The sequence below is a fragment of the Lissotriton helveticus genome, chromosome 11 (assembly GCF_964261635.1).
Source record: "Lissotriton helveticus chromosome 11, aLisHel1.1, whole genome shotgun sequence".
NCBI lineage: Eukaryota > Metazoa > Chordata > Amphibia > Caudata > Salamandridae > Lissotriton > Lissotriton helveticus.
In genome coordinates, this window is record NC_136072.1 from 451,805,958 (window position 1) to 451,830,306 (window position 24,349).

At 42.1% G+C, this 24,349-nt stretch overlaps 1 protein-coding gene across 1 annotated transcript in view; it reads left to right on the forward strand.

Annotated features, from left to right (window-relative positions):
* Positions 1-24,349, forward strand: part of FARSB (phenylalanyl-tRNA synthetase subunit beta) — a 308,213-nt gene that overhangs the window by 51,943 nt on the left and 231,921 nt on the right. The window contains exons 8-10 of the mRNA XM_078665975.1: positions 9,310-9,380; positions 17,274-17,335; positions 17,416-17,467. Of these exons, the coding sequence (XP_078522101.1) occupies positions 9,310-9,380; positions 17,274-17,335; positions 17,416-17,467 (185 nt within the window). The remainder of the gene's footprint in view (positions 1-9,309; positions 9,381-17,273; positions 17,336-17,415; positions 17,468-24,349) is intronic.

The following is a 24,349-nucleotide window of genomic DNA, read 5'->3' on the forward strand; positions in this document are numbered from 1 at the left end:
AGGCAATAATATTATAAAGAAAAAACTTCTCATGTGAGCAAGTTTTTGTTATGCGTTTAGTGCATTTATTTTAACAAATCTCATTTCACCATGCAAGAATGGATTTTGACAGTATAAACCAATATTTATTCTTTTCTAGAAACAAGGTGCTCCTAAAAGGTGACGGCACAGTGAAAGTGATTATATATAGTGAATAAAAAGTGAGCTTGTGCTATGCACAAGAATAAATACATGTGGCTGATAGGGACAATAGGATGTTTATAGCCAACACCCATAATACAAGTGTCGAAATCCACCATCAAATGTTAAAAGAAAACTGTCTACGTATGTTATTGTTGACGTCCCGAGCAGTGTCATCATCAGGATGATATATTATAACAAATTGATGTCGCTCTCCAGTAATACTGTTTCAAATGGTTTTATTCACCACTACCACCAAAGCGTTTCACTATTCAGGCTTGAATGGTGAAACGCATTGGTGATAGTGATGAATAAAACCATTTGAAACGGTATTACTGGAGTGCAACATCAATTTGTTATAAAATAGAATATTGGGCAGAATTCCGCCCACCTAGATGCTATCCCTCCAGACTATACAGAATAAGTTTATAAGAAGACTCCTGTCTATCCCACACTCCACTCCAACATTATTTTGCCATGAGGAGCTACAACTAAACTACATGGATGATTACTTCAAATTACAACCCCCTCCTACTGTGGCAGCATATTTGAAAAAACCCAGAAGCCCAATTATGTAGATCAGTGCTGTCAGATTTCATGAATCTGGACAATTGCTTAGACATCCCTTTCCTCAAATCTGTTAAAAAGGGCTTTGAAAGTCTGGGCAACCCAGCTCTTTATCATAGCCCGGCTCTTATATCAAACATCTCCTCTGCACACACCAAAAATCTTTATCAATGTGCGCAGAAAAAACAACAGGCGATAGCCGGGAAGAGTGCAGAGTCAAATTTTGGGCTCTGCTATTACGCCCAGCACTTTACTAACAGTATATTGTAGATAAACAACAGAAGTTCCTACTAACAAGGTTTCGACAGCAAACCATACACTTCTTGGTGGTCTATCACTTCAAAGGTACTTGGTTTTAATTCTTACCCCTCTGTCATTGTGAGAACCCTGTCGAACAAAACACTGTGCACTTTACATTATTTTGCACATTTTACCTACATCAAAGAAGGCAGTTCCTGCGCCCCATATTGCGTGCTTTGGATTCTAGACCCCACATAGCAGCCTTTTCTTACTTGCAGTGCCTGCAAAATAAAACTGTTATTATTGCTGTTTTTAATTAAACCTTACGTTTCCTGAGACTACGATCTAAATATTGAAACTTTTCGGTATCTGGCTGCATTCACACTATTTAATGGACCTTATCTGATGTTTGTATGGTGTATTTTCTTTATTTCCCCCCGGATTTTTTAATCCTACATGAACCCCTTTGCACTGTGTATTTTATGATCTGACTTTGATGGCTCGCTAGAGCCGAATAAATAATTTGATTGATTAACTGTTACTCTTAATCTGATAGTCTCTCTTGAAACACTCAAGCCTGTGGAGCGCAGATAATTTATCCTGACGACCCACTCTTTCAGCGCATGTATTTTTCGACCCATAACCCTATCATTCAAAATTGCGAAACCTGGAATACTATCTCCACAAAACTCCTCAGCATGCAGAAAAAGGATTAGTGTTCACCCTTTTGTCCTTACCATCAGCAGATGCAGGCGTTCCTCCTCACCCTCAAACCATTTTCCTGGTTCTTTATTTATTTGGAATCTCACCTCACTGAAGAGAAAAAGGCAAAAGCTTCTTCTCGAGAAGTGTTGAACAGCCTGGGTTGATTTCAAAACAGTTTGTCTAGCTCTGAGGCGAAATATGGTTTGCTCCCAAGAACAGTCTTTTGCACTAGAAGAAGGCCTTCTCACGAGGAGGAAATTGTGTTGAAGCCTTATTTAGTAAGGTTGAACAAAAAGTTTTAGCATGCTCACACATACTAAATGTTAATTTCCTGTCTGAAAGGAAATGAATGGGTGAGGATGAGGCCTACTGCAGAAGTTCGAGATTACCCACTGTATGGGAAACATCCCTTTTACACTTCTCCACCTCCCATGGCATAAGTCCAAGTGATCTTTCTTGATTTCAAAAAGATTTTGCCAGAGTACAATTGCAGGTTCCCTCAACCTACACCTGTTTGCACATCATAGCATATGAATGCCCCTTGTCTCTCCACAAGGAGTTTGGGGCAAAAGCTACTTTCTGGCCGGGGCAAGCCTGTGACCCACGAACTGAAGAAGAGGTGGAAGAAGGGGATGATGATATTGTTTAGAGAAAGCATTTTCCTCGACAGCTAGGAGCCTACTCACTGAAGTGGACAAATGGATGATTAATCTGCACTGAATGATGGTGCCATGAAACTTATTGCAAACATTTCTCCACTCATCCACACTGCTCTTCTTTCCACCCCTTCTTAAAACTCCCAGCAACCTTCACTCTCTTCAAGGTGACCAATACTTTTCCTTTCTCACTGGTCACGGGTAAATTGTAGCATAACTTTCCTCTCTACTGCAGCCAACCTACTTACTTTCTTTTTAGTAAGCTCCTTCGCAAATATACTTTTACAGCTTTTGTAGCCTGATCTGCTCTTATTTTATTAATGTTTATGCCAAATGGATACCTTTAGAAGCCACTGTTATAATTTATAAGTCATTTTTCATTCTTTCATTTATTTGTGTATATATCTGTGTGTGTATATATATATATATATATATATATTCACTGAAAAAACCATAGGTTTCACACCAGTTATAGTTAGGTGGAAATTTTACTCTCATAAAACCATTGAAATTCCCACGTTATAGTTAGTTGGACTCACTATAACTTGCGCGTGCAATGCACTGCTGATGACATCACATATTACATCACTCATGACATGGTCAGTGACATCACTCATGACATCACTGATGACATCTCAAATGACATCACTGATGACAACATCCTTGTGACAAAGTGGCAGACCTCCTATCAGCATAAAATAACATTTGACACACACATTCAAAAATAGAAACTAACATTTTCTTAAAAAATGAGAAACCAATACCAATTATAACAACTTATTAGGTAATTCCAACATCTACATACACATCCACTCATTCACCAACAGTTCTATATAGTCACTCATGCATGTACTTACTCATCATATGTACTCATACACCTATACATCCTGTTACACACTAATACTCATCCATATAGTTACTCACACACAAATTCACACATGCAAGTAAACTATCAAAAAAACATTTACTTGATTATACTGCTATATACACACCACTACACATACTTCTACAGAAACGGAAACATATTTACTCTCTTAAACAATCAATTATAAGAACACATACTCACTAACCCACCCATACACACAATCACCACCCATACACCCATACAGTCTTGCACACATGCTGTCTTCAAAATACATACAAATAGTGAGTCACTCATTCATGCATCTGTGCTCTAAGTAATATCCCCCACCGAACCATACAGACACTGATACTGATACTCAAAAAAACAACCAATAACCCATATACACACTCATGTAGCTACTCACCAACCCATGCAGCCACTTATACACAAAGTGAGTCACAGATACAGATATTTAAATATTTAAACATTACTCGCTAATATATGTATTCACTAAGATACATTTAATAAGTCAGTTAACCAATCAATTTTACACAAAAAAAACATCCATTTAGACATTTATTTACCCATTTATTCTTCCATCAGCTTTTAGATATACATATATAAAAAATATTTATTTTTCAGAAAGATACACATTCACTGGATGATGTCATCAGTGATGTCATTTGAGATGTCATCAGTAATGTCATGAGTGATGTCACTGACCATGTCATGAGTGATGTAATATGTGACGTCATCAGCAGTGCATTGCACGCGCAAGTTATAGTGAGTCCAACTAACTATAACGTATAATGCTAATTCCTAACTATAACTGGTGTGAAACCTATGGTTTTTTCAGTGAATATATATATATATATATATATATATATATATATATATATATATATATATATCCAAGACGATGTCCATTCATCAGAATAAACGTCACCAACACTCTGGAAGTTGCTGTGCACAAGAGATTTTAATTGGCAGGAAAACAACGCGTTTCGCTTTGCAGCTTGATCACGTTTAAACCCCTCATTTTGTTCCTTTTCAAATTAAATGTATTAAGTGTTACCACTTTATTCCAATCAAGATGACTTCAGGTGTGCCATACTTTTGTCATAAGTAAGACTGTTAGCGTTCTAGTTGTTCTTTAGAACACTCTGGGACATTCTGTCATTGGGCTATAGTTGGGCTACATCTGGCTGATATTTGGGCTACATTTGGGCTCTTTTGTCTCTGGTGGCCATCTTGGGAGACTGCATATCAGAATTTTTTTTATTGAAATATAAGAGGATTTGAGAAGTCACTCAAAATGTGCCCTAATTTTTCTTTCTTCAGCACTAATCATAATTTCTATGGCAAAATGAACCCCCTCATTTTGTTCCTTTGCAAATTAAATGTTTTAAGTGTTAACACTTTATTCCAATCAAGATGACTTCAGGTGTGCCATACTTTTGTCATAAGTAAGACTGTTAGCACTCTAGTTGTTCTTTAGAACACTCTGGGACATTCTGTCCTTGGGCTATAGTTGGGCTACATCTGGCTGATATATGGGCTACATTTGTTTATTTTTGTCTCTGGTGGCCATCTTTGGGCTACATTGGGCTACATTTGGGCTCTAACATATATATATAGCCCAATGTAGCCCAATATATATTTTTTCAAAGTAAATTTTCGTAAAAACCACTGGAGCATATATCTTGAGACATAGCAAAGGCACATCGGGGTACCAGTCCCTACAATTTTGCCAAGTTTGGTGGAAATCCATTCAGCCGTTCGGGCTAAAAGTGAGTCCAACCGCCCTATGGAAATTAACATGGGGAAAACACGTTTTGGGACCCCCCTTTTATCTCGGCCCCCGCTTGACTGATCCCCCCCGAAACTTTCAGGGAAGGAGCAGAGCGCAGCGAGGCAAAGTTAAGGAAAATTACAGGCAGATCCCTCATTCAGCGCCAAAGTTATTCCCAATAGAATGTTGCGGATTTCCTAAGGAAAACGATCCTAACTATAGGTAATATAATATGAGTCTCTGCTAAGTTTGATCTGATGGCATCTGCACTAACTAATTTATTAGTTTGATCTGATTTCAAAGGGAAACTTTGTAGGTCTCTGAGAGTTATTCACTGTTTTGGCTCACCCCTGCCAAAAGAGTTGCATTATAAGAGAAACTAAGCTATTGCTTCTGTGATCATGGATAGTAAGACAACAAGATCAGTACTCTTGTTGTATAGTAATACTATAAACTTTACTTGGGGAAGAAACTTAACAAAGCAGCTCAGGAGCACACAGGCATTCTTTGAGATAGCAGTCTCAGTCAACATGTGCTGACTCCTTCACGGAGCATACCCACACCAATGCCAAGTCAGCAGGTTGGAGAATGTAGCCAGTGTGACAGGGTGTAGCACTGGGCACATATGTTGTTTACAATATTCAATATTATCTCTATCTGACATTTATGAGAGCGCCCTACATACCTCTTACAGGGGACCAATATCAACATCTTCAGGCCCAGCATTTGGTGATACTTCATATTCTGCTTAACTAAGCAAGAACAATAACCAAAAGCTCTTGAAGGCAAAGAGTTTTTTTTTTTAAATTCTTCATCCAGAAGACCACCTGGTAGCCGGCACCATATTTTGGATTTATGAAGCATAGATACCAAGGGTTCCAAATAGTGACACTTCATGACATTCTTCCGTCCTGAACAAGATCTTTGGCAATATAGATGTACAGGATGCCTGCTTCCATAATTAAATATAGCTGTTAGACATGTCATCTTTAGGGTGGCCTTTCCCCAAACTTTTATCTCCTCTTTTTGCTGTATTCTTTTGTTGATCTTTGGACTCTGAGCACTTTACCACTGCTAACCAGTATTAAAGTGCATGTGTTTCTCCTCTAAACCTGGAAATATTGGTGGATACACAGTTGCCATATTTAGCTTACTTATGAGTTCCTTGTAAAGTGGTATACCATATACCTAGGGCTTGTAACCTAAATACTACCAGTGGGCCTGTAGCCTTGATTGTGCCAATCACACAAGTAGCCTTTCAAATCTGTCTCAGTCCTGCTATTGCAGAGCCTGTGTGTGCAGTTTACTGTCACTTCGACTTGCCATTTAGATCTACTCGCCAAGCCTTAAACTCCCCTTTTATTACACATAAGGCACCCCTTAGGTAGGCCCCAGGTAGCCCATAAGACAGGGTGCTGTGAAAGTAAAGGGTAGACATGTACTGTTAAGTTTTACCTGTCCTGGTAGTTACAAACACCCCAATTAGTTTTTCTCTACTATGATGCCTACTCCTCTCTTATGTTAATATCAGAAATTCCTTAATTCACTTTTAAGCTGTAATTCCTGATTAGAAAGGAGTAGCTGCATCATGTTTTATATCTTTGAAATAGTACTGATAAATCTTCTTTACTGGTAAAGTTGGGTTTGACATTAATATTCTAGGAATGCCACTTTTGGAAAGTGGTCATTTCTCTGCTCTTACTTCTCTGTGTGGCTGCAGCCTGTCTCCCATACATGTCTGGGGTGGGTGACCGCTACACTTTCTGCATTCCCTCTAGACGGACACAAACACAGGAAGGTTAGGTGTGTCTGCATACCCATCTGCATTCTAATGGCTTTTCCTGAGCAGGAAGTGTGGGGAAATCTGATACCTACACGTGAATAGGCTGTTTCCTGTTTCCCATACAAAGGGCAGATTACCCCCTAATGATAGTCTGGTGCCAGGGCTGGGAAGAAAGGAGCTGTGTGCACTTCAAAGAGCCTTCTTTGAAGTCACCCCCACTTCAAAGGCACAGCTGGTTAGAAGTAATGGGACTATGACACTAGCAAGACAATACATTACTTGGCCTGTGAAGAACTCAGCCAGGAAGAAGGACTGCTGTGTGGCTACAAGGACTGCTGCTCTGATGTGCTGGCGTTTGCCAGATTCTGGCTACCCTCTGCCCTGCTGAGAAAAAGGGTTGGATCCATCTCACTTGAACCCAGAGTGATTCCAAGGGCATTCTGTTTTGCCACCTGTTCTGAAGTCAGGGGCATCAGGCACTTCCTGCAACCCTTCAACAGCACCTGGACTCTGCCATCTGCGAGTCCCTGCCCTGCCAAGTGGTGCAAACCCAGTCTTGGGCCCTTGGAAGGGAGGCTTTATGTGCTGCTATTCTCGACACATCGCCACCTTTACGCAGATCGGAGCCGGCGCAGTGCACCAAACGATGACACATCGCCAGCTCATGTGCTGATTAATGATGAAGTATTCTCGAGTGCGCGGCTCAACGATGAAGCATTGTACCTCTTTGGTACTGCTCGACCCCAAAGCTTTTCCGGAGTGCCCGGCTAGATTACGACACCTCGCATACGAATCCTTCGGATTGACTACGATGCTTCATCTTCCTGCTCTCATCTCGTCCTCGATGTCTGTCCTCCAAAGGCACTCTTTTTAATGGGACAAGGCTGGTTCCTGTATCCAATCTGCGCTTCCTCTCGGTCGGCCTGAGCTTTGGATTTACCCCAGTTTAACGCATCCAGATGTCTCCGGTTGACACATTATGACTTTAAGCACTGTTTTAATCATTATAAATTCATAGCTCTGGTTCTACTTATTGGATTTTTGCGGTTTGGGTTTTGTTTTACTCATCAAAGTCTGATCAATTTGTCTAACCCTGTGTGGAGTATTTTTGTGGTCTCTTCATTGTGTTAATCTGCATGTGTGATTGTGTTTCACAAATACTTTACAGATTGCCTCTTTAGATAACCCTGACTGCTCTGTGCCAAGCTACCAGAGGATGAGCACAGGCTATCTTTTAATGTGCATCTAGCTTACCCTGACTAGAGTGGTGGTTCCTATGTGGACAGGTGCATACCTCTGCCAAACAGAAACACCATTTCTAACAATAGCCCTCAGTATTGTCTATATCTACATTTGGTAACCAGTCTAAAGTTCTGTTCTTCGACGTGAAAACACTCACATAGTCGTTAATGCATGGCTCCAGTGGTAGCATGTATTCTTTGATAATAGGTGGCAGAGCCTACCCGTCTAGAGAGAGGGGACATAGACAGGCAGCTGACAAAGACTACAATTGCAGGCACACTTCACATTCTGCCAGTATAAGGCTATATTGAGATGCGTGCCTCCATGTATTCTTCTCATACCTCAATGCCTCCTACGTAGGGTCAAGATTGACCAAATAGAATACCCTCACTTGCCATCAGTAGTAACAACCATATTCATGACAACAACACCTGGACTTTATTTAGTGTGTTTTTAATTATCTTTAGAAATGTTATTTTTTTACTTTAAAAATTCAGCATTTCAAAAGGATAGGTGCCACCTAGTGCACATATTTAAAAAATGTAAATGAAATTTATTTTACACGTTAACAAAAAAGTGCAACAGTAAACACATTACATGGGGTACTGCCTTGATCTTGATATGAAGTCACTTGCATTAATCTAATTATTCATGGCATCAGTTTTGTTTTCAATATTTCAAGGTAATCGACTAATTTAATGTAGTCCCGTATAAGGACGAATAATGTTCTTTCTTAAAGTAAAGTTCGTATGTTTTAGCCTATGACAATACATTGTCTATTTTACGCCTTGTGAAATAGGACCGTTTTGTGCCATAGACAGTGTCATAGATTTGGAAGGCGAAGAGTACTTTTTTTCTAGTATGCCTATTTTTCCTTTACATTTGATCTCTACTTACTGTGTCCTATAACCCTACAACATGGGGCTTTTGATTGAGTGGATTTTGCATGCCTGCATCATATTCTTATTGGCTATGTATGGAATTGCTGGTTCTGTGAGCTCTGTCTCTTTCTTCTCTCTTTCTTTCTCCTCTGTCTATCTTGATCTCTCTTTCTTGATCCCTCTCGTGTTCTGATGGGCATGCTTGGCAATGCCATAGTCTCATTTGTGCTGCACTTTAAATCCTCCTTAGACCTTTAATTCCGGCATCAACATTTGAGCCATGTGTTTAATTAGCAGTATTTTAGAATGCACACAGTGACACAAAATAGATTGAATAACATGTATTTTACTAACTAATAACCTAGGTAAACATTCCTAAACTATTGTTATTATTAATGAAGATATTTTTATACATCTAGGGGACCACACTAAAATCAGTGTAAATACAAGAAATGTGTTCATCGAATGCACAGCCACAGATCTTACAAAGGTAAGAATTAAAAGGTTACAAGGCTTCTTTTTCACGGCAGTCCAATTGAATATTGCAGAAATGTGTAATGTTTTGTTGCTTTCAGTTGTGCAGAGCAATGGCAAAGTGTTTTGAATTCCTAGTATAAAGTTGGTAATGTCTGTTTTTCTGAAGGGAAGACTCTTCGAAAAAAGACCTTCCTAGTTGTATGTTCTGTGGCATACATTTTTTTTTTTATAAATCTTTTTATTATTATAACACAAGAGGAGAAATATACATATCAGGTGTCATTAAACGAAATACAACACAGCTGTGGACGGGTAAATGAAATGGAGAAATACCGTACAGGCAGAATCAGCAAAGAAATCAATACCAGCGTAAAGCAGTAGCAGGAAAATTATATAGCAATGACCGCAGGCACCCCCCCACTGCACCCGCCCACCAGGAGTACAGGATATACGAGGCCAACATATGACACTCAGATACAGTGAGGCAAGAATCAGGAGAATACGCCACATCTCTAGTGATGGCATACATTTCTTAATGTCAAAGGAAGACTACTGCAACACTTTTTATTGTTTTCATTTTACTGTTTCTAATTTACTGTGTCAAGTTCCACAGTAAGGGTCCTAACTGAGGCATAGCTGTCATTTGTGCACCAGGGCGCATCAAAGACCAATCAGTGTAAGATGCCCACTGCACCCCAGTTATGGCTTTTACCACTGAGTTGGTGCCAGCTGGTCTTTCTGTTTCTTTCTTTAAGACACTTGGGCCCCTTGTCACTGGGATTCTGCTTTGAAACAGAACTGCGCCATGGGATAGCAGGACGCCAGAATGTAGGGGCTGAGTCTCTCTACCATACCAGTACCTGTTGGCCCAAATCCGGCAAGCTCACTGGGCCTCACCTGAACACCTAACCGTCTCAGAGTAACAGGTGATTTGGCAACCTAGAACATGACCCTCTAGTCCCCAAGGGAATGAATGAATATATCTTTTTATCTATCTATCTATCTATCTATCTATCTAAACACCACAATCCTGAAGTTGAGCTGGATGCACAATATGTATGTATATATATATATATATATATATATATATATATGTTCAAACAAGATGCCTGTGACATGAGAGGCACACTGCAGGGCTCTCCCCTCCGGGCTGAAATGTCTCAGCGCGCTTCTCCACGTTGCAAAGAGTAATGTGCCCGACGCGTTTCTGGGGGACTCCACCCCCGTCATCAGGGGCTGCTTCCAGTCAAATCTCAATGTATTTCACGTGATTTATGGACTTTTTCTATCAGGCAAATCCATAGGCAAACATGTGGCCTCTTGGTTGGAATTATGGGATTTGTAGTCCGTGGTGAAAAATACACATCGATAATCTCGGGTGCATGATGCTTCAATTTGATACCTTGAGTAGGCTTGCTTTTTGTGTTTCAGCGCGCTGATTATTAACGTGACGAGTCCTGCGCTCCTTTACAGCCAAAAAGTTTGGATGCTTCAAGCTACATCCTGCCGCTCCTCATTCCAGAGCAGCAGGCGAAGGTATCAAATTGAAGCATCATGCACCCGAGATTATCGATGTGTATTTTTCACCACGGACTACAAATCCCATTATTCCAACCAAGAGGCCACATGTTTGCCTATGGATTTGCCTGATAGAAAAAGTCCATAAATCACGTGAAATAGATTGAGATTTGACTGGAAGCAGCCCCTGATGACGGGGGTGGAGTCCCCCAGAAACGCGTCGGGCACATTACTCTTTGCAACGTGGAGAAGCGCGCTGAGACATTTCAGCCCGGAGGGGAGAGCCCTGCAGTGTGCCTCTCATGTCACAGGCATCTTGTTTGAACATTTCCACGCGGCAGCCTGGCCGCGGAGAGGGCACCATCGCCTGCTGCTCTGGAATGAGGAGCGGCAGGATGTAGCTTGAAGCATCCAAACTTTTTGGCTGTAAAGGAGCGCAGGACTCGTCACGTTAATAATCAGCGCGCTGAAACACAAAAAGCAAGCCTACTCCAGGTATCAAATTGAAGCATCATGCACCCGAGATTATCGATGTGTATTTTTCACCACGGACTACAAATCCCATAATTCCAACCAAGAGGCCACATGTTTGCCTATGGATTTGCCTGATAGAAAAAGTCCATAAATCACGTGAAATACATTGAGATTTGACTGGAAGCAGCCCCTGATGACGGGGGTGGAGTCCCCCAGAAACGCGTCGGGCACATTACTCTTTGCAACGTGGAGAAGCGCGCTGAGACATTTCAGCCCGGAGGGGAGAGCACTGCAGTGTGCCTCTCATGTCACAGGCATCTTGTTTGAACATATATATATATATATATATATATATATATATATATATATATATATCAATCACCAGGAGAGGGCCGTTGGCTGGACCCACATGTTGGGAGCCAGGAGTACATGTTTTAACTGAGCAGACGACTTGTAATTCAAAAATAAATTGCTTGCCCTCCACACAGCTGTGATCATTTTGTTTATTTAGATAGCTGCCTGAGCTTGAATTTGAGTGACACACACATGACATTGTAATGCTATTAAAGTGTCTTAGATTACGAGACAATTTATGTTGTTTTTCTGTGGCAGCAGCACAGCTGGGAGGAGGGTAGTGTGGATTTTTAAGTCTGACTTGACAGTTTGCCATTTTACCTTTAAACCTACACCAGTATTCTACAGTTCATTGCTTCCACAGAAATACATATTCATTCCCATGCTATTTACTTGTAATGCTCGACAATACCATACAACATTAATTTAAAGAAAATTCTATTGGCATTGGCAGTGCTTGTGTGTGGTATAGCCATGCACTTTGTTACCTAGGGCATCCGAGTTCTAGATATTTGCCCAACTGAAATGACCCCAAATGTCTGTGGTACTCAAATGTAACATAGTTGATACCTCTGCACCTACTCCTGCTATATAAATTACCTGCTGAGCCTTGCTTCAACTCTGATACTGTTTATTGCAGCGTGAGCTTTAACCATTAAGATGTTTTATGTGGATTTTTATGTTTTTGGATGCATTTTTTGTTGTTGTTACAGTTGGAATATATTGTTGACCAACAATGCTTCTAAAAATCTTTATAGTACACACATTTGTTATATGATTACTGTGAATGTTTATGAAATCTACAGTGGATATATGAATACATTGTATTGGATCTGTATTAAAAAAACTAATAAATATCTATATCCTCCACGATGTCCTTTACTGACTTTGCACGTGGATGTGGGCCCCTACTACTTTGCTCGTCTAATTCCATTTCCAAAATAGGGCCGCAGTCCATTTTATGTTTACCGGGTTGCCTTCATACCTTAAACTGAAGTTCTGGCTCTCGGAGTTGATCAGGAAATAGTTTTATGTGCACCGTCTTAAAGTTTTACCATATCGGCACACGATGGCGCTGTACACCCTTTGTTAAATGTTAGGCTTTTGTTTCCTGCGGTCATCATAAAAACATACCGCCTTCTTTGGTCTGTGTGACATAAATGTACAGTCATGTGTTTTTTCTTTTCGCATATATGTATTGCCATTACATGTTAAAATGGCGTCAGTTTATTCCGATCTGTAATTGAGAAATAGCTTTCGGCCTGATTTAGAGTTTGGCTGCTGGGGTACTCTGTCACAAACATGACGAATATCCTGTCGGCAGTATTCAAGTACATTTTATTAAGAGCTCCTGGTTTTATATATTTGCTTCACATTTGCGTCTGTATTTATCCATATTTGTTTTGCCATCCTATTGGTATCTATATTTATTTTGTTTTGAGAATAAATTAATGTGTAAAGTAGTATATTTCCACCTTTATTTAACTGATAAACACACACTTTGATGCATATCACGTTTTAGCAAATGAAGCAGCCAAATGTAACTAAACACAACACCCACAGGTAAATATTAGCTTTAGATACGAACGTTGTAAGTTAACATATGCCTGTGTTTTAAGAAATCTCGTCCTGTTTTTTAACTACTCGTGATATCTGCTCATCTGTTGGCCTGGAATTCATGAAGGACAGATTCGAGAGTCACACATGAAGCACACTTTTCTGTATTTATCCACTTTTAAAAATAAATACCGACAGTAAACGCATTGCTTTCTCCTGTGTTATGTGTAAAAAATCAGAAAGAACGGTAAACTGGGAGCCTTGATTATATATTCTAGCGTGGACCGAATGTCCTCACGTTTTTGACGGGTTTCCATCTGCCTAAGTCTAAATCAGGCCTCGATTCTTATCCTAAGTCTACGTTTTCCGAAGTTCCACTTTAGTGTTCTGACTTGTGTATATGTTTTTGTTTATCATTATCAGACAGTTTATGAGTCCTAGGGACGCTGGCAGGTTGTTGATGCTCTTAATGCGTTTGTCTGGTGTAGTAAAAGCGTGAGTTTAACTTAACACCGTGAAATCCCACCTGCTTTGGAGCTGGAGGTGCGATTTCCAGGAGAAGTATTGCCCTGGTTTAGGTTTCTACTAAACTGCCAATATTTCCTCATGAGTTTATTAGCATTTTCCCAGAGGTTAAAACTGTTTCCCTTGCGAATTGGAACCGGATGTATATGATGGCGATCCATTAAAAATAATATATATATATATATATATATATATATATATATATATATATATATATATATATATATATATATATATATATATATATATATATATATATATACACATATATATATATATATATATATATATATATATATATATACACATATAAGTGGCATGAATTCTTAACGGATAACCCACACCGATTACTTTATGAGCGACGGAGAGAAATCGTATGCTCCTGGGAAAAATTCGGAGTTTACACACAAAAAACTGCTCACGAATATATGCTCCTGTCCAAGTGAAGGACTTAAGGGGCAAAAGTAGCCTTGTGTGCATACAAACACGTGCTCAGTATTACAGTATTGCGGGACCAGAAGAGTGGAACTGCCTATTCCTGTCTGAGGTAAGTCGCCAGCCTCCCGAGCGGCTGCAGATCAGATCAGTTTGATTTAAATGGGAGGTTGTCAGACCACAACGTTTCCTTTTCCCAGAAATGATGCCGATGATTTCCAGGCCGACTATATTTTAGTCGCTGGAGAACATGACCTGCAAACTCAGCGTAAAAGCCACTTTGTAATAGTCGCGTGCAAATCAAAAACAGAAGCTTCTGTGCAGACATTCATGGATTTGATTATGAAACAACCTAACCGTTTCATGGGTTCACCTCTGTTTGCCGCTGCAATAAATAGGTTTCATAAAAAGCGAAAGTAAAGAAAAGAGTGCTGCATGCAGGGTTTTATGAAAAAAAGAGAACCTTGCCTAGAGGAAGGGAAAATAATCAGAATACACCCCAACACAATTTTAACTAGAACGGTGTCTAGTAGGGTATTAGGTGAGTATCAATAATTAATACAAAGTAGGATGTCGGAGGTTCGCAGCCTTACTCCAGTCTTGTCCTTTTGGGATACTCTTTACAGTCCCCTTGAAACAGGAATCTGCCATGTCAACACCAGGATCATCATCAAAATGTATGCAGGCTTTTGCTTCAATCAATCAGGATATTGTAGAGCACGGCTGCCTCACCCGTGAGCAGGGCACAAGTCCTAAAAAAAGAAGTGGGGGGACGCTGACGTCACGACAGGAAGTAACATCATGAAAGGGGGCTTGCACCATTGACACTTTCGAATGTATGTATACCACCCCATCCATTTATGTTCTTATACTGTAAAGCACTCTGATACCCTCTGGGTCATGTTCGCGCTATACAGAACTCTATAGATAGATAAATAAATAAATAAATAGGTTGAACGTCCATGTCTTGAGGTCAGAGCGACAGTGAGGCTCTGAGGTACAGGGGGAGGTCATTCCAGTTCTTGGCCGTCAGATGGGAGTAGGAGCGGCATCCGCTTTATGTCTGGCGGATCCGATGGGTGGCAGCTGGGGCGAAGGATCCGGATCGGAGTTTTCTGGTGGGCTGCTTTAGCCACAAACTTCCATGATTGCAATCCCAACAGCTCAAACTCTGCAGCTGCTCATTATATCATATTTCTCTATACTCCAGTAACCTCTTCCCCCTTTCAGAAAAAATATATATTTTATGGCCTACAGCGACCAACTAATGGTAATATACCGCAAATCTAAGGTTCCAAGCTAGTATAGTAACTGGGCGTTTTGGTTGTTGATTTCAAGTGGAATCTCTCAAAGTATCATTCAGTAGATGAAAAGCGTTGAGTAGAGGGCCATTGATAATGTGAAGTGTCACATGGCATGTATATAATCTTGAAAAAGCTTCCACTTAATGCCCTGATGACACCACAACAACGTTGCTGCTCCTGCGTTTCAAAAAGAGAATGGAAATCCAGAGAGAAAATGACGCTCTTTAAAGGATTTCTCTTCACCTAAAAGGCTCACCTGGCATGAAGTCATGCCATAACTTCTCCACTAGTGAGACATGAGCGTGTGAGCATTGCACATCGATATGCCTGCTGCAGTCCGGAAAAAAACGGACCACCTGTGCCAGGTCACAAAACAGAGCCCGATAGAGACCTGTTTCGAGGCCTCCTTTAAAAAACTGCTGGTGCTCAGCACCGGTGAGACTCGGCCCACTTAAAGTCCTGGCCATGGGTATGACATAGTCTGAGGCCTCTTGAAAAGCAACCTAAAGATTACCATCTCCAGATGCATGCCTGAATTCGAACCTGCTCGGATGATCCATTAGGCATCCGAAAAGTCACATTACTAATGAATACATATTTTTTATTTAAAACCCTATTTAGTCAAGACGAGATCTTTGCAGGCTCTTTAAACAACACATGGCTGGCATTTTTCTTTTGGCAATCCTACTTTATATTCCATTTCATGAAATGCATTCTCACACTACTGCAAAGGAATAGGCAGAGTGGGGGCCCAGGGGGTACTGGAACCAGAAAAAAACTAAGCCTCAGTAACCAGTTTACAAAGGTATGTAAATATGCAAATGGTCTTTAAAGACCTGTGAAAAACTAGGGCGTGCCAGAGATAAGACTCCAGACACTGCCCAGCTGAGCCCCCAGCAGCTCGAGCTGCAACAGCCTGGGCTGAGACATACGATGGGGGGGGGGGGATTTCCTCATTAGGATTCAGCTCGAGGTCGTATTGGACCCTAGGGCTCAAAACGAACCGAGCTTTCATGTATCTTTTGTGTGAAACCCACGCTCTAACCTAATGTGCCAATAATTAAATAAAGAACTTTAACCTGTAATGTAAAATAGGAGAGGAAAAGAGATACTGTCTAGTGTCTGAATTTGCTTAATGTAAAATCGGAAAACCCTGGATTTTTCCCGGCATCCCTGCTTGTTCCTAAGCAAATTTTTTGTTTTACTGTGCTTTTCTACTTGAGAGCACCTTGAAATACAATCAAGGTGTGCGCTATTGCTCCATGTAAAAATCTAAGCCAAACCTGCAGGGTACACATGTCAACTGATGTGCTTTTTAATCCACTAAAGGCATTGTTGTCAAGGAAGAGGAGTGGAGGGGGCATGAATATTTTTTTGTCCATGATTAAAAACTCACTTTTAATAGAAGTCTTAATGTTGTGAAATAATATGTTGTAGTAAGTTGAAACTTTGTTGCATGTTAAATACACTTTTTAGAATGTTGTAGGGTCTTTATCATATTTTTATATGGTGTTTGTTACACAGTTTATGTGCAAACCCTTTTCGAGCTCAGCTATGGGCTCTTAACGCACAGCCAGACCCTCAGCTCGGCGCTTCCTGTTATTTTGTTGTCTCGACCATCTCTAATTTAATACTGCATTTCTTAAGGAAGCTTTGTTTACTGTAAATACATTTCTCCCTTATTAGCGACTTATGTAACGTTTGCGTCTTTTCTTATTTGTAAACTTTTTTTCTTTCAGGCAAAAATCACTCTTGATATTCTTGTCACAATGTTTAGTGAATATTGTGAGAAGCCTTTCACGTGAGTGTAATTTAGCATGCATTATTAACATTATAGGTACTACATTTTTGTTTCTAACAGTCTCATCTTTTTTCCCCTAGTGTTGAAGCAGCAGAAGTTGTTTATCCAGATGGAAAAACATATATTTTACCAGTAAGTGTTATATTGAGACCAAGATTATGACAAAGGTCTGTGTATGTGTGTGTGTGTATATATATAAGAGAATACCAATCCGGGAGTATCTAACTTGTCGTTCTGAATTTGTGATCTATAAACTTAGATGCACATGTAATTTAGAATACATTGGGAGTACGAAACTCCCAGTAAATAAACGTATTCTTCAGCACATTCGTGCTATTCTAAATTCAGACAATAACTACCCCGTGGCATGCCATTTTCGAGCAGTTCACAATAATCAGCTGAAAGATCTTGAGTACACAGTCCTAGGTTCTGTCCCTAACCCAACTAGGGGAGGGGACCGTGAGAGATTACTTAGACAGAAAGAGACACAATTCATTTTATTACTAGACACCAGAGTCCCTAATGGATTGAAAATCAATGAAGGTCTCAGTAATTATCTATAGTCTTTTCTGATTTTGTTGGATGCTTCTGATGCTAATTTCTGTGTTAGCTATCGTATAAGTTGGATTGGGCCTGATGCTCGTGAACATTTTCTAGAGCAGAATGTTTTACAATTCAGCGGCTGCTGTATTGTTTATGAATCAAGTAACATAAAAATGTTGTTTATTCTATTGAATTAAGTATTAGGTTATCTACAGAGTGCCACTGCCAAACTGTTCAAGTGCCCTGTTTTAATAACCATTTAAAATAACTCTTTTTTTTTTGGTTGATTTTTTGTTTTCATTTTGTCACATGCAGTTGACCTTTTAAGATTTATTGCGCTTGTTTACATCGTTTGACTATATGATGTAGGTAGTCAGGATGATGATAAAAGAAGGAAAAAGGAGAGAAAAAAATAATCGTTTTTTTCCATTTGGAGAAAATGAACTTAAAACCCTGATAGTGGAACTTTGGACACACTTTAAGATCTGAACATCATGGTCTTTTTTCATGTTTGTTGTGATTTAACGACCCACATTGAAGTTTTATTTATTACTTGGAACTCATCAATCATAGATGAATTTTTGGGCACTTGCCATAACTTCTTCTTTTGAATACGATAGATGTAATCTCCTTAAAAAGGCACTATTTCATATGTTTGGGTTACACAACACAATTTCTATTGTTTTGTGTGTCATTGCCGTAATTACTTGGTTATCTGCATATGATTGTCTTACATATTATTTGCACTTTAAAAAACGTAACCTTTCAGCCTATTTTTTAAGCTGATAGGCTTTTATTGCACGTATAAGGCACAACCTACGGTGGCGCGTCATGTTGTGAGAAGGCTTCAATAAACTGCACTAAATTCTAATCCTTTTGTGGTGGTCCGTTCCTGTGAAGGTGAAGGAGTTTGCTTTTTCTACTCAGGAGATCTCCTGAGTAGAAAAAGCAAACTCCTTCACCTTGTCAGGCTCTGCCACAATACTCCTCGGGGCTGTGCTGAGAGACCTATACCAACACCCACGCAACCGCCCTGTGGCCTGGTATATACACAGACTTAACAGAAAGGTCCCGTGGGCGCGGGAAAGGAAGGGGACAGCGGGGAGGGAGATCTGAAATGACAAAGACAAGATATTTAGTAACACACCCCTCCCTATCTACACTATAACAATCAATCTCCACAAGGTGTTAAGGCCCCTCTCTTCCAAGGTGTTACTCCTACCTGAAAGGAAAAAACTCAATCTTTATAAACAGGAGAGGGAGGTTAGGGTCCTATCTGTGGTGGCAACCAACTATAAAAGAACAAGAAACTTGAATGAGATTAGGTAACTGTCTACTTAATACATGTCCTTTCTCCCAGCACCTCACATACCACTTTTATGACATTGTTCGACTTTTTGCCACTTCATCCAATGGTGTAGGCACCCCCTTGATTCCTCTCATGTATTAAATATAAAGCACAAAAGAGGTTGTCGCCAAAGAAAACATAAGTTATACCATGAAGGTTAACAGCACCTTCATTTCCTGTTTTAACCCGCTTTCAAAAGATATCAAGTTCTACAAGGAAGCCATGTATATCACATACAACAGTCTTGGGGATTCCAGATACTCTTCCTTTTCCCCAGGTTACCCCAAAGCGTATAGGGTTTTGATAGCGAGTTAAATGTCACTCGCAAACAGCATAAACCAACTTCTTAAGATTATGAAACAATGTCCTCGCTCAACACGCAAGTTTCCAAATGTTATCCCCTGTCCGGAGATGCAGCCGCTATGCTCCGCATATGTGGAAAACAAACAGTCCGGTTATCGTGGGCTCAGGAGCATACACTACACACAGCCGTGTATACTGTCCCACCTCAGCTCAGCGCCGAATCCGCTTGATTCAGCGTCCGTGTGCCTCCAGCCGGCAGCCACACGGAAGGGATGTTACTCACGGTTGCTCCGGTTCCATAAGTCCCTCCGACCACCTCAGCGTACTTCGGCAAAATTATCGGCTCCGTTTATTCTTACTTCCTGGCTTAAGTGTCCGGGGCTGAGCGGCGGACGTCATGCGTAGCGTCCCCCTTGGCCCTCTGGGATTTGTGGTTCTCGGGAGAAAAAGGTTGCCGATCCCCACGCATTGCGCGGACAGCGGCCCACGAAACGCTATTCCTGACAGTACATCCCCCCTCACGAGGGGCGCTGTCCAGGGGCCGGCCTATCGGGATGCTGGCAGTGGAAACGGGACACAAGACGGGGAGCATGAACAGACCCCGCAGGTTCCCAAGAGTTCTCCTCCGGCCCGTAGCCCTTCCAAGACAGCAGGTACTGAAGCCGCCCCCTCACCCTTCTGGGGTCCAACACCCTCAACACCTCGTATTCCTGATCTTTCTGCACCCAAACAGGCACAGGAGGTCTATGAACAGGGACCCGAGAGGGTTTCAGAAGGGACACGTGAAACACAGGGTGGATTTTGAAATGAGCAGGCAATTTCAACTTCACTGCAACCGGATTCACCATTTTCACCACCCGGTAAGGACCTATGAACCTGGGGTTGAACACGCTATACCTCCGGAAGGTGATATGTTTAGTGGATAACCACACCAGATCCCCTTTCTTATACACAGGACTAGGCCTTCGGTGTTTGTCCGCCTGAGCTTTATATCTCCCCTTGGCCCGAACAAGATTCCTGCGCGTCGCCAGAAGAATCTTGCGGATGCGCAACAATCTTGCCTTGACGTCTGGCAGCCGCACTGTTTCTCTAGGGAGGATCAATGGGTTGACTCTTGGGTGGTGGCCATAAGTGCTAAAGCAAGGGGAATGACCCGTCGAGGAATGTTGTGTGCTATTGTATGCCAGCTCTGCCACCCACAACCAATCCACCCAGGAATCTGTGTCGGCCTGAACATAGCAACGGAGATACTGTTTAAGGGATTGATTAAGTCTCTCCGTTTGGCCATCGGACTGAGGATGAAAACTAGTGGATAGGGACGGTGAAATATGTAACTCTGCACACCACACTTTCCAAAACCCTGCAGTGAATTGGGCCCCCCTGTCCGACACAATCACTTTCGGGAGTCCATGTAACCTCACTACGTGTGTCAACAGGAGATGAGCTAAACGTCCCGCTGTAGGTACTTTATCACAAGCGATGAAGTGGCCCATTTTCGTAAGAAAATCCACCACTACCAGAATGGCCGTTTTCCCTTGGTCTTTAGGCAAGCCAACGATAAAGTCTACGGAGACGCTTTCCCAAGGCGTTTCAGGTGTGGGTAACGGTTGCAGGAACCCTTGGGGTTGTTGTCGATCCGATTTCATTCGGGCACATTGCACACACAGGTCTCCCCATCGTTTCAAATCCAGGCGGATGGATGGCCACCAAAACTGCCTCAACGCCTTTTCCAGTGTTTTCACGTGTCCCATATGTCCTGCACTAGGCAGTTCGTGGCACCATTGAAACACGGTACGTTGTAATGTTCTGGTGGGCACAAGCACTTGTTTTCCCTTCATGGCTACACCTTGTCTCACCTTCCATTCAGGATGATGACGAAGCCAGGTTCTCCAGACGCATGACTGTATCCCTGACCGCAAAGATTGAACAAAGTCACTAGTTTGGGCCACACACACCACTTTCGCTGGGTCTATGATTGATCTGTTCGGAGTCATGGTATGCAACACTGGATGTTCTTGTCGGGTCAGGGCATCAGCTTTCTTATTGTTCACTCCTGGTCTGAATGTAGCAACAAATCTATACTCCTCAAAGAACAGCATCCAGCGTAGTTGTCTGGGCGTAAGATGGGGGCTGCTCTTATGGATTGTAAGTTGCGATGGTCCGTATAGACTGTTACCTGATGAACTGCCCCCAATAGCCAATGCCTCCATTCCACAAAGGCGTCTCTTATAGCCAGTAACTCTTTTTCTGCTATTGTGTAATTAATTTCCGCCGGGCTGAGTTTTCGTGACATGTAAGCGATAGGGTGTAGGATGCCAGTATTTTCCTGTCTTTGTGAAAGAACCGCCCCCAATGCAACTTCAGATGCATCAGCTACCACTATAAATGGTAAGTCGGGGTTTGCGTGTGTCAGGACTGGAGCACTGATAAAGGCTTCTTTCAACCCATCAAACGCCTGCTGCGCTTCGACATTCCAGAGAAACGGGACGTTCTTTCTTGTCAGACGGGTTAAGGGGGTCACCAGGGCAGAGAAACCTCCAATGAACCGTCTATAAAAGTTCGCAAAACCCAGTAGGCATTGGATATCCTTGACTGTGCACGGACGAGGCCAGTCCTTTATGGCTTGTACTTTCCTCTCAGCCATAACCTGACCCGATGGCGTAAGCATCACTCCCAGGAATTCAACGGTGGTCACGTGAAATTCGCATTTCGTGATTTTGCAATAGAGATGGTGTTTCATCAGGGCCTCTAGCACCTGGCTCACGTGAATGTGATGTTCGTCCGTTGTGTTGGAGTATACCAAGATATCGTCGATGTAGACGACTACAAAGAGGTCCAGGAACTCCCTCAACACCTCGTTCAGAAAGAATTGGAACGCGGCTGGGGCATTACACAGCCCAAAGGGCATCACTAGATATTCGAAGAGCCCATACCGCGTCTTGAAAGCCGTCTTCCATTCGTCGCCCCTTCTTATGCGAACGAGGTGGTATGCCCCTCGCAGATCCAACTTGGTGTAAATAGTGGCTGCTCTGACTTGTTCCAATAAAACAGAAATCAGGGGTAAAGGATACTGGTTCTTTATCGTGATGGTGTTTAAGGCGCGATAGTCGATACAGCACCTTTTTTCGCCGTTTGCTTTTGGTATAAAAAACAACGGTGATGAAGCAGGAGACCGAGAAGGGCGTATGTACCCGAGAGCCAAATATTTGTCCAAATAAGCTCTCAAGTATTCGTTTTCCGGCACGGTGAGGGCATAGAACCTTCCGTTCGGTACTGCGGCTCCTGGAACCAGATCGATCCGACAATCGAAGGCTCTGTGAGGCGGAAGAGCCTCTGCCTGATCCTCACTGAATACCTTTGCGTAAGCGGAATAACAGGACGGGAGTTTTACTTCTTTCTCGGCCGCTGTGGCGATGTTATAAACCCTTGCCAAGGCCTGAGATGGACTCTCAGTAGTCACCAAACAATGTTCTTTACAATAATCCGAGACGAAACCGATCGTCCTCGAGGTCCAATGGATGTAGGGTTCGTGTTTTTGAAGCCATGGAAGCCCCAATATGATACCGTATTGGGGGGCTTGGATGATATTAAACGAGATTGTTTCCTGGTGCAGGTCGTTGCATATGCACCGATATTCCGGCGTGTGGTACTTTATGGGTCCTGCGATCAGTTCACTCCCATCTACCGCGTACACCGGTTCAGGTTGTTTCTTTGCTATGAGCTGGATACCCAGCCTTTCTGCTTCGGTATAGTCCATAAAACACCCAGTGGCCCGGAGTCCACCATGGCCTTGACTCCTTGCGCTCCATTCTCCAGCAATAACAGCATGGACAGGAATACGTGATTCTTTTCTTGCTCGCAACAAGCCGTGATTGAAGGGATGGTGTTTCTGCTTGAGGGTTCCCCTCCTTCCACTCTCAAGCACTGGAGTTTTCCGCCTTCTTCTCCAGGGTTCCAGCGGCGGCTTGACCTGTTCGGAACCTTCCGGTCTTTGGTTTCACTGGACACTCCCGTAGATAGTGCCCCTTTTTTCCACAATACAAACAAAGACAATTTTTTCTCCGATGCTCTTTCTCGCTAAAAGACAAGGAAGCCCGCACAGCTCCTATCTCCATTGCATCCTGAGTGGAAGCAGGCTTCTCGCTACCCCCTCCTCCTCGCTCATGAACCACTACGACCGGCTCTTTCTTTCTTAATTCCCCTTTGCGCTCCCGTATTCGATGGTCCAGACGGAGAGCGAGTTCTATAAGCGCAGAGCAGGTGCGGGGTTGAGGATCGATGTGTGCCAGTACATCTTTCATTTCATCGTTCAGTCCTTGGTAGAATAACGCAGACTGTTTGACCTCAGGCCAGTCTGTTTCAGCAACCAAACGACGGAAGTTGTTCAAATACGACACCAAATACGAACCAACAGCTCACGGTCTGCTGAGAACGTTTCTGCTCTACGGTCGAATGTTTTTTCAAATTCTACCCTGAATTCGTCCCAATCGTAGAGTAAGGGATCGTCTCTCCTGACTACTGGAACCGCCCACTGAGCTGCCTCTCCGCCTAAGTAGGAAATCAAAAAGGCCACTCGGGCCTGGTTTGTTGAAAACATTTTAGGCTTACACATAAGGTGTAGGAGGATTTGTGTCATAAACACCTGCACCTTTTTGTTGTCCCCATAAAATGTTTCAGGGGGAGCCAACGGGATTTGTGTGGGCATTTCTACCACTAGGGAAGGGGGAGGTGATGTACTAGCCCCAGCATCGAAGGGATTCCCTTGCATCCTGTCCATGCGGGCCCTTAATTGTGCGTTTTCCGTTCCTGAAGCAGCGACC